The 12,197-nt window shown below is 34.6% G+C and overlaps 1 protein-coding gene across 1 annotated transcript; it reads left to right on the top strand.

Annotated features, from left to right (window-relative positions):
• The first annotated feature begins 4,024 nt into the window (after positions 1-4,024).
• Positions 4,025-4,908, top strand: LOC117564200 (uncharacterized). The gene has a single exon (XM_034242878.2). The coding sequence runs from the start codon at positions 4,252-4,254 to the stop codon at positions 4,666-4,668; it is 417 nt and encodes a 138-aa protein (XP_034098769.1). The 5' UTR covers positions 4,025-4,251; the 3' UTR covers positions 4,669-4,908.
• The last annotated feature ends 7,289 nt before the right edge of the window (positions 4,909-12,197 follow it).

The following is a 12,197-nucleotide window of genomic DNA, read 5'->3' as shown; positions in this document are numbered from 1 at the left end:
CAAAAAAAACTGAAAATAAAACTTTCATTGAATATTATTGAAATGATTTTTGGGAAAATTTAAAGTGGGAAAATGTATTTGGCATGCACTCAAATGCTTATAAATAACACTTTAAGAGCTTTTCCGTTAGGCCTACGTGCAAAACTAAAAGGATATACGAGTATTGACAGCAAATTTATAGTTTCTATTTTGCGGGCGATCACATTTTGCTGACACGTGCACAGAAAGGAAGAGTCCTCAGGAGTGTTCAAGTGGCAAATGTTTAGAAAATATATTGCAAAAAATTGGAAATTAATTAAATTCCATGTCAATTCAGGTCATGACCCGAAATTTTCTATTGCGGAAAATATCCTAGGCCTTTTTCAATTTGCCTGCCAAGCAGAAATGGCAGCATCGAAAAAAAAGCTTTAGCTGAGAGCAAACAAGAAAATGGCAATAAAATATGGTCAATGTGATAAGAACGATAAGAGAAAACTATGTCAATGCCGGTTGTAATACCAGCAGACAGTAGGCTAGGCAGCAACAATAGGCCAAACCTGGCAAAAAGCGGAAGAATAACGACAACAACGAGAACCGTAACATAAATCAAAACAAATTGCAAAGAAAAATGTGCGCAATAAAAAAAAATGGTAACAAAAATTGGTATTAAAATAGATGCGCTGACAATAAAGATGGCACAACAATGGACTTTCGCTTTAGCTCGTTCTCTTTCCATCGGTGGCAGCTACTCATCAACCATGGCCATGGACGCGCAGTCAAATGAATCATTCGTGGAGTGGGAGAAGATGTTCGAGTTGTTGTTCGAGTTGGAGTTCGCTCATAATGTTGCTCAATCATGTAAAACATGGGCAATTAGTAGCACAGTCGGCTCCACTGATAATGCATAGCAAAAGGCTCTATTGGGAGACGTCTCAATGTGTGTGTGTGTGGGTGTGTGGCGAGTGAAAGGAGCAAAGGCAGGAGGAGGAGGAAGGTGCGGGCCTGGCATGACAGTCAATTGGCTGTCATCTCCATTTAGCTTTCCCAGGCATATTGAATTTCACTTTGGTAATTTACGTAATTGCGCAACAGAATTATGCCGCACTGCTGCGAGCTGTGACCAAAGCAGCAAGACGACAGAGGGGTGTGGGGAATGGGGGCATGGCCACATACATAATTGCAATTATGTTTAGTTGTTGTTGCTGTTCCTCACATGTTGTTGTTATTTCAGTTGGCAGAGCGTGTGAACGGTTGCACTCCTCGCTTCTAAAGTTCTTGCGCCATTTTAATGAACAGCAGATTGAGTAAGACACGTCTCATAATACAAGTGTGCGTCAGTGTGTGTTCATTGTGAGTGTGTGTGTGTAGGAGAGTGTGCTTTATGAGTGTGTGTGAGTTGGTGTTTCTTTAGTCGCATTGCAGACAATTATGCTGCAAGGCAGTTATACAGCTGCACAAGTTACAAGCCTTCATTTGCTGCTGACAACAGTGGCCAACAAATTTCATTATTATAAGGCTAATTATAATTAAAAATAAATAATACTGAAAATATGGAAAAATAATTGGTAAAATAATTATCGTAATCTTAAACTTAACTAAACATAATATTTATGTATAAAAGAAAAAATAATTGCTTATCTTAATTGAAAAGAAATAATATATAAGAATAAACAAAAAATTCGAAAGAAGCCATCAAATTAAATTATGAAAACGAAATATAATTAAAAATAAATAACATTTAAAGTATAGATAAATAATTGGAGTCAACAATTTAAATTATTGTAATGCGTATTATAATTGAAAAGAAATAATAATTATTTTATATTAATATCAAATACTAATAATAACTAATACTATGTAGTCAGCTGTATCCTAGAATCAAATCAATACGAGTACGCAATTTTATATTAGTATATAAAAAAATAAATAAAAATACAGAGAGATATGGAAGTTGGCTTTTTATATTTGACTTCAACTATCATTTAATTGTGTATAATATTTATTGTTACTATTGGATGATTGAATAAAACTTATACTTGCAATTGAGGATCAATCAATGCTTTAACATTATTGTGTAGTAATTACATCAAACGTTACTAAACTTTGCAAATATTATTTGTTATCATAATATTTATCTGAATATTACACAACTTATGTATCATCGTTTGCTAAACAGTTTTCCCCCTCAATGAATATTTCATCTACCTTTTTTCGCTACCTATCAAATGCGCATAAAAAAGTTTAAATGCGAGTTGAAAAATGTTTGCAAAATCTTATATGGGCAGGCAGTCAATAGAATTGTGCCTACAACAAAACTTTTGATGTGCAGTGTGCCTGAGGTAAACGATTGAGAGAAAATGAACTTAGAAAAGTCTGCTTTGGCATAATGAGAAAAAGACCTTTAAATAAGCGTATCCATCTCAGACAGCTGATAAATGTTTCAACACAAGGTGCGATGACACTTTCATTTTCCAAAGAAATAAAATGAAATTGAGAAAAAGTAAACTGCACGCAATTTGGATAGGCAATTTGACCTTAAGCGATTAAATTTAAAGAGCATTCAATAAGCTGGTCGGACCCGCTTTTTGATTGTCTGCGACGGGAAGACAATCAAGTACAATTGTCAAAGGAAAGAAATCACATCCAGTGGATAGACAAGAAAAAACGAGAGAAAAAAGTGCGTGACTTACAGTTGAATAAACAGCAGCAATAGGAAAATAGACGGAGACAGAGTTTGGTGCCTTGTCATTGACTTGGCGATTGGGCAAACACTCGAAAAACGTCAGTCAGCATAATTTGCATTTACAATTGTCTGAGCTGAGCTTGTTAATACTGGCTAAAGTGGCAAATGTTTGGCTACCGACTGGACTGGACTAGACTAGACTGGACTGGACAGTCAATCAGTCACTGAGTCAGTCAGTTAGGGAGCTCACTTTGGGGGGAATGACCTATACAATTTAATTAATTAAAGTGTAGCCAATGGCTTTGTTTGTACACATACTATATAAAATGCCAAGCAACTTTATCTTACGATTAATGCCATTTTCCGAAGAGAATCTTTGACTGTTGTAGTGCTTAGCTGAAAACGAAGTAAGTAACAACAAATATATGCAGTATGCAAAGTATTTTCAATTGCTCTCCCACTCTCTTCTCTATCTCTTTAGACTTTTCTGTTTGTGGTCCGGCAATGTCAATAAAAGTTGAAGTTTTGCGTTTATTTGGCTTGCCGACAGTCAGATAAATGTAAATTAAGTTGTGTGCTAAGCTGAAGCAACTTACAACTTGCATCTTGCAACTTGCGACTGCCAACTGGCAACTGGCAACAACTTGAAGCAAAATTGTTAAATGTATTCATTTGCAAATTCGCTTGAATGCATTCAAATAACTCTGATTGAATAGCCAACAAAAAGACAAACGTCTAAGCGACATATGGCAGACTATTTGCGTGGTCACAAAACTGTGCAATCGAAATTTGCAAATTTATTACAACTGAAATGTTGACAAAATTTTTGGTCTAGTTGTGTGTGTGGTTGAATTCCAACAGTCAACAGCATACAGAGTACTATTGCTTATATGTTAAGCAGATAGAGTAATCAAATGATGGTTTATGTGTGGAGCACCTTCCTGCTCAAAAGGAAATTCAATAAATTTAAAGCTCAAACATTTGCGATCTGTGATCTGGCAACTCTCTGCCAGAGGTGACACTGCTGCTGCAGATGCTGTTCGTTGCTCGCTGTTGGCATTATTCAATTTATGCACTTAACGATAGAGTCAACACAGCGCGCTGACGTTGTCGTTGCCGTCACGTCGACGTGGCCACCGCAGTTACCGCAGCGGCAACTGTGCGTATACGCACATTTCTTTTGCCCGCTCGTCCCCTCACACTATCCCTCCTACTCCATCTGTATATGTGTGTGTGAGCAATGAACGGAAATGAGATTGCTGCGGCTTTAATTTCATTCGTAGTGCCGAACCATTAACGCAGATTTAAGCTGGCTTTGCTTGAACACTTTGGGGTTTATTTTTCTGTATAATATACACACACACACACACACATTTGTAGTTTCGGCCAGGCAGGCTATTGTTGGAGAGCTCGAAACATTGTTCATATCATTTATTTCTATTCAAATTTGAGCGGCCAAAACGTTAAGATAACGATTTCATATTCTCCCCATCAAAATTACATATTTATTTATTTATTTTTTGGAGTATTTCACTAGTTTTTATACAACTGCTGTTGCTGCTGTTGATCTTTTTTTTTTTTTGCCTGCCATGCACAGCCTGCCTTTAATATTTGCCCGTCAGTTGAATCCGGGCGTCGTTTTGACCCAAGAGCTCAGCATGAAAATCTTCAAGTATGAAACGTTGAAACGTGAGCGATCTCAACTGGATGATGAGATTGTACAAATACGCAAGAAACAGGATAACATTGAAGACAATCTAGCCGAAGCATTGGCTGAAGATGAATTCCAACGCTGTCAGCAGGGTGAACTTTTGGGAGAACCCAATGAGCAAGAGCTGCTTGAGATATTCAAGCAACACCTCGGTCGTATCATTGATAAGTTGGCCACCAAATACGAGCGCAAAATCTATCTAGAAATGGACTTGCAAAAGATGAAGACGACGATTGAGAAGGAGATTGTGGCAGTCAATGAAGAGACAGCTGCTGCAAATAAGGAATCAACCTAAATAGATTTTACAAATTTTAGTTGCATTTTCACGAAAACAACTACAGACCAAGCTTGAATACTTGTACCTTATTTCACATTGTTATTTGCAATTTGTAAATTCTGTTTGTGTTTAAAGCTACACTTCTTCTGCTACCACTGTGTAGTATTGTATCGGATGCTGCCCCTACTCTGTCTGTAATGCGTGTGCACAAAAAAAAAAAACAAAATATAAAAAAATATATATACATTTTTAATCGCATTTCTAGCGAGTTTCATGTATTCATGTATTTCATATATTCAATTTTTTCTTTATGAGGGATTACCAAATTAACTAATTAATTAAAATATTACATAATAGGGATCGGATTTCATAAATTGTAAGAAATACTTTTGTATGGGCAAAAACGTCAAGTTACCACGGGTCTTATTTGCTTTGCTGGACAATATTAAATATTTTAAATATAGTGCTATATACCAAATACAAGTATATCCATCAGTATAGTGTAGTATATTTTAAGAATAATACTGCACTGTCTTAAATCATTATAAATGGGTAGCGGGTCTTTTACAATTGAGCACACTCTACTGTTGCTTTCAGACTTGTTTAAATTAAAATATATATTCTATATATTGTGCAATCAACTTCAACAATGGTTTCACATATTTGTTTTTGGCCTTGTTATCTTCTTTATAGTATCTTATTATTAGTTATGTGTAATATTGTCACTAGCCTACTACATTTCATTCATTAATTTAAAGATCAATGACACAAAGTCTCACTCCTCGTGTCACATTAATGGACATTAGAAATAACTTGAGGTCAGCGTATCTTTTTGTCTTCTGTGGTATCATTTGCTGCGGATCCTCTGCTATTATTATTATGCTTAAATATGAGGGTCATGACGGCACACTGGGAGCTTTGCGATGTGCCTTTTTCTGTTTTTGCCCACTTTTGGCTGTTGTCATTCATATGCAAATGACACTCGAACCGTCCGAAAATTGCAATGAATTTAAATTACCTTAAAATGTGAAGGGAGAAAAAGTGTGTGTGTATGTGTGTGTGTATGCAGAATGTGTGCGATGGAGAGGAAAACTGTGTGATATAGATGGGGAGAGGAAATGCAGGCGCGTGTTTTAATTAATAAGGCCACGTCGACGGTATCATTTGCTGTTTGAGCCTTTGGATTTTTTCGCTGCATGAATTTCCCAGCGGCATTTGTCTAATGCAAAAACAACACTCTCTTTCACACACACACACAAACTCACACAATATAATAAGAGAAGAGATGAACAGTTGTGCTGGCACGGAATATACAAAAAATAAAATAAAATACAAGAAAAAACAAAGTACTCAGAAACATGATGAAATGAAACAAAAGAGAAATAGAGATATCTCATTATGGACAAAGCAGGCCAAACGAGCACACATACATACATACTACACACATATACAGATACATAAGGAATGAAATGAAAAAATTATGCGAAAAGAAGGCATTGACCATTCGTTTGGTCCTAGCTCAAGTTCGGGTCCCTAACGGTGTGTTTGTGCGTGTGTATTTCTGTGTTCTTGTGTGTGTGTGCGTATATTTATGAATTTGTTTACAACGAGCAACTGGACAACTGGGAGAAAAGACTGTGGCAAATGTATTTTCCCTACCCGCTGTCCATCAATACCCTGCATGCATGATCAAATGACCAGCGAAGTAGAACTTGTTGTGCCTCTCCAGCTGTGTGATTTTATTTCTCGGAAAGGTGCACTTTGACCAGCTGATTGAGCTCAAAGAAGTTATTATAATTACATTTTTTTATTTTTTTTAAATTTTGTATATATATATATAATATTTAACTGAAATTAAAGTTGTTGTTTAGTATTTAAGGCACATTTTCTTCAAATATTTCACAACTTTACAATAATAATCTTTTTAAAATAACGGATTTCAATTAGAGAATTATTATAAATATTATTATTATTATTATTATTATTTAAAACAGTGTGAAATTTTGCTAATATAATCTGGTATTTAATCTCGCTAATATTTAACATATAGAAAAATTCCCCGAAGTCAATATTTGTATTTATTCTTAACGATTTTGTATTTTAATAACAATCATAATTCTGTTTGACATTATATAATATATCAAGAGGTCTAGTAACTTTCAATTCCTTTACTCGTTTAAGTACAGGGCATCTGCTGGTCAGTAGCAATAAACTACTCCTCTAGAGCTTCATGAGTCCAATTCTTTTTTGTGTCTCCCAAAGACGCGTGCGAAAAATAATCAGAACATAATAAGCGTCTCTTCAAGAGATGATAATATGATTTTTCTTAGGAGCCCATTGTACAACGAGTACTCTGTTTGTGATTTACATACAAACATACAAAAATACTATAGATATATATGTATATAGTCAGGTTGGTTTCATTCGTTTTGTTTTGGGGTATTTGTGCTGCTGCCCGCTGTGCAAATTAAGCAATTTTCCAACATCTGATGAAAGTTGTGCTATTCCTTTTCCCCTCTTGCCACCCCTCAAATTCCATGTAGTTTGTCGTAGTTCACAAACATTTTTTGTAGCTTCATCGGCTTTACACACTTTTAGGTTATCATCGTCATGGCATAAAGCCGGATTACAAAAAGGATTTGTGGCTCTTTACAAGGCATTACAACTAGTATTCTTCTTTCGTTTTTTTTTTCGTTGCTACTTCGTTGTCGTTTTATTTTTTTTTTTAATATTATATAATACAAAGCAACAGCCGCCGCGGGGGCATGCGACGACTTGGAGGATGAGAAACAGCCTATCGTCATGCAAATCGCCTGGCAATTTGGCTGAGTAACTCGACCATCAAAAGATGGTCAGCCAGAGATTAGGTCACCCCCATTGTTGGCCTTGTTCATTGCTTTAATTTTGATGCTTTGTTCAAGAATAATGTTTACACTGCAGTCGAGTTATTTTTAATAAGTTACTCTTTGCCCACTCTGTTTCCGCCTCTCGCTCCAGATTCACGGCTAGTTTTCGCCGAGTGCCCGCATAATTAAAAATGTACACATGTGCGCCTCTTACCTTCGTCAAGTGCGAGTGCCAGAATATAACTCATACGCCACGCCGTTCCACGCGTCGTATGAGTGCTGCGTAATTTTTATGATGTGCGCAGCCAGCAAATTATTTGCTCTCCGGCTCGTTGTGAAAGTTAAAACCCATCTTTCGCAATCCTCCCGTAAACTGCACATCATTATTATTACGAGCCAGCGGAAAAATAGTGCTTAAACAAGAATACAATGTGGAGTATTTACCCTGCGTGCACAATAAAGTCGTTAGTTAGTCTGAGTGCAAAAGTGTATTTGCAATTTGTATGTTTGCTATAGAAAGTGAGATCTCAGTGTGGTGCATTTATTGCAATACTTTTCGTTGAGATATACAAAAATATTATATCCAATTAAAAATTTCTCTAGTGAAATTTATTAAAATTTTGTAATAAATTTATTTTATATTATATAAACAGTCTTAAATAGCTTTATTTAATTTGAAAACGTAAATAATTGAATTTCCATAGAATTTGCAGAAATGAAATTTTAAAGTTAATGTACACGCGTTGAAAAACGAAATAAAAGATACCCATATCAAAATATCTATCTAATGACTTTAAATAATTAAATCAATTTATTGAAACATAGTCATTTAACAGGTGCTTAACATTAATTTATATTTGTATTTACAAATTGAATTAAATTTGATATTTAAGTAAAATAAATAAATAAAATATTTTACAGAGAAAATTAATTTGAAATTGCAGTATTAAAATATTTAAATCTATTTCCTTAATATTTATTTATATGCAATTTGGAAACTATAAAAATCTTAACTTAAAAATTAAATTACATAGAAGTTTATATAAAAGTCATATTAATATATTAATATATTAATTAACGCAGAGAACGAGATAGACACCATGTGTGGTTGCATGCTTGCGGCTACTTTTTTTCTTTATAGAGAACAAAGGAAACATCTTTTAGTTTCTTAATTAACTCACTCACAGAGAACGATGTGCTCGTGTGTTGCCTTTGGCAAAAGATATGAGAGAAACACATGCGGCAGAGATTATTGAAAGTCAAACGTGGATTTCAATAGAAATTAATAAACTATCTACAAATGTCGTGTGTTATCGCATGCTATTTTACAGAACATTTAACAAGCTAATTAAGCCGCATTTAACTGGATATTTAGCCAAATAACACACAGCACAACACACAGTTGCCGCATGCATTTAAATAGCTTAAATCGATTTTGTCGCTTTACTTGTGCATTTCAATTGAATACCACTATGCAAATTCAATTTAAAGCGCATTACAATCAATAAACAAAGTAATTTGAATTCAAAAAGCAAGCAAACACACATGTTGCATCTGCCCCAAAAAAATAGAAAAGGAGATTGTAAAATTTTGGCAACTGAAAAAATGGATGATAAAATGCATATGTGCATATACATATCTGGAAATTGATTTAAATATCTAACCAATTTGTTTGACAAATATCCAGGCCATGTGCAACTTCACACACAGACGTACAAGAGAATCAGGAACTATTGCAGCTTGCGTGACCCTCATCAATGTGAAATGTGACGATTTCAAGCAATAAAACAAAAATAGATGCAAGCAGAGCACGCAATGTGAGAATTTGAAGTTTTTTCATTACTAACCAAATTCTTTTTATTGAACACAAATCTCGGCGTTATAAATACGCTTTTTATATATGCTACGTATATGTAGAAGGGTATTATATCATATCTTAGAAATTCAGTTGCGATCATATAAAAATTGTAAAACTTTTGCTTTGCCTGGTATTTTGTGAACTTTATGGTATATATTATATGTATATTAATATAGTGGTTGGTAAAGGTTTAGTGTAATCCCGGTATATCAATTTGGTATATTTTAAAATTAATACCGTATTGTTTTGGTTTTATTTAAAATGGGTACCGGGTATATCACAGTCGATCATTCTCGGCTGTATCTCTCTTACTATTTACACCCATTGAATTTAATTTAAGTTAATAACTCATTTGTTCAACATTTAAATGAATGCGTATACGTAATTGAATAATGAAACTCTACCATAAAAGCTAGGATATCTAATTTGTCGGCATACCATTTACAATTTTATTTTCGTCTCATAGTTTTTGCTGTGTAATTGAATACTTGAAGACCGACAAATAAAAAAAGTTGTGCAACTGTTGTTATTGACGTGATCCTGGTTGCCTGTTATATATATTATATTTGTGTAGGGACATGTTGATTTAATGCGTTCCGGGGTTTTTTTAAAATCAATTATAAAGGCTAACCAATTGGTGGCTTTTGACTATTAATTGCTTGCACAAACGCTTGCGGGAAAAACTTCAACACAGAACAACACAAAAAAAAATAACAAGTAACTTTTAATTAATTTGCATTTTTAGCTAGACAAATGAGAGAGAATTCCAACAGTTTTCAGTCACTTACCTGCCAGAAGCCTCCTGTTGTTGTCATTCTGCGGTCAAGTTCGAGAATTTGATTAACACCATTTGATGTTAATTAAAATACTTTCAATTGTGTTGGTTCATTTTTTTTTTTGCGAATATTATTAAATCTCGTTTTGATTAAATATTGCGTGCGTTTAATTAATGCGTGTTTTATTTAATAAGTTTTTATATGATTTTTTATGGCATTATTTATTTAAAAAATTAATTTGAATCACTTTGTGTGAAAAATGAATTTAACACTTTCGATTTATGGCAATGTTTTCGTTCAGTTTAATTAAACTCTGCAAAAGGAATGCGAATTAGAAGTTCGAGCAATGCTTTTGACAGCTGTCAACCAATCACCACCAATAAGCCGCTCTATAGGAGAATTTCATTACGAGTGACACGTTACGAGACCTTGAAGCTCTCCCATAATTTATAGATAGTGCAACTTGTCAAATGTGGGCGGAGGGGGCGTGGTTAGAGCACTTACCGCGCTCGCTGATTGCGCGTGACATATTCGTCAGCAGTTTTTTTTTTTGTGCATTTTTTGGTTAGAAAACTAGACAGGCTGAAGAGCGCTCTAAAGTGCATCAGCCTACATACACATACATAGGACACAGGACTATGGCGCATCAATTTGAGGGAAGCGCTCATACAACATGGGCATAATAAACTCAATTAGCGTTTGTACAAGCTTTTAGCCAAACTAAGTTATTGTAGTCCTCGCATTTAGCCATATGTTTACGCAGCTAACTCAGCTGTGGGTATCAGCATTTTATTTCACTATTTACTCAGACATTTTTGCACATACTTATAGTTGATAATACACAATTTTTTTTATATATATGCATATTATATAAATATATTTAAAAAAGAGAAGAATTATATTGAAATAATAAAAATAAATCATAAATATATTGGTAAGAGCAATTGCAAATTTATTTAAGTAATACATACATATATTTAAATGTAGTTGACGCCAAAACTTAATTTAATTTTGAAGAAGCAATATCAATTTTATAAAAATAACTAACTTTTAACAAGTGTAACAAGTTCGTCGGTTTGTCGTTTGTTGTTTGCGGTAGGCGTTGCATTAAAATCTGCCGAGCTGGCAATAAATGCATTTGAATTAGCGTGCGCATTATGCAACACGATGGACGCCCTCAAATATAAATTAATAACACGTATCAAATTTGTCAGCATTTCTGGCAATTGCCTCTCTCTCGCTTCTCCCTTCTGACATGTTATGTTTGCAATGAAAATCAAACCAAAATCATGGTCTCTCGCTGGTTCACTCAAAATATGCGTTTTGTGACGCCGCAAATACCAGAAATCAATTAGTGTATTAGTCCAGCATTAGTTTGAGTAAAGTGTGTGTTGTAATCTGATATTTGTATGCATTTTGTTGTCTGCTAATTAAGCTGCCAACATATTAGGCGCTACAATTTCAGGGTTATTCACATAACACACAATACATAACATGTATTATTCAGTTTGAATTGATTGGCATTATGGTCACAAAAGACAGATTTAGTTGTGAGTGCTTTGATTTCTGGCAACTGTTCTGGATTTTTGTTATTAAAATTGTGACATGCTCGGATGCTGTCATGCAATAAACCGCATATTTTGAAGGACTTTTGTTTACATTCAATTATATACATATTAAAATTTCAGGGATCAACAAAAAGTTTTGAGCTCCTTTACATTACAGCCACTTACTTTGGCTTAAACTGTATTCTGTTAATCAATATGATGTTGTGTGTATGAGTGCCATGCCATGTGCCATGGGAATATCAAGCTGTTATGCTGTTGAGGTTTATTGCCGGCGCCTTCTTTGGAACACAGAAGAACGCGTCTTAAAGTATGCCAGGCATTTTAATTAAAACCCGTTTTTCCTTCACTCATGCCCAAAAAGGAACAAGCGAAAAAAAAGAATGGGAAAATATGGTGGGAAAGAGGGAACGTTACACTCAAGCGCTTTAACTCAACTTAATGGCAAATGCTGTTGTGCTCGATTAACCAAGCACCACCCCCCACCCACTTCACTTGAGCT

This window comes from Drosophila albomicans, chromosome 2L (genome assembly GCF_009650485.2).
Source record: "Drosophila albomicans strain 15112-1751.03 chromosome 2L, ASM965048v2, whole genome shotgun sequence".
Classification (NCBI taxonomy): domain Eukaryota; kingdom Metazoa; phylum Arthropoda; class Insecta; order Diptera; family Drosophilidae; genus Drosophila; species Drosophila albomicans.
Note: the sequence above shows the minus strand (reverse complement) of the source record. Positions and strands in the feature narration are given on the sequence as shown.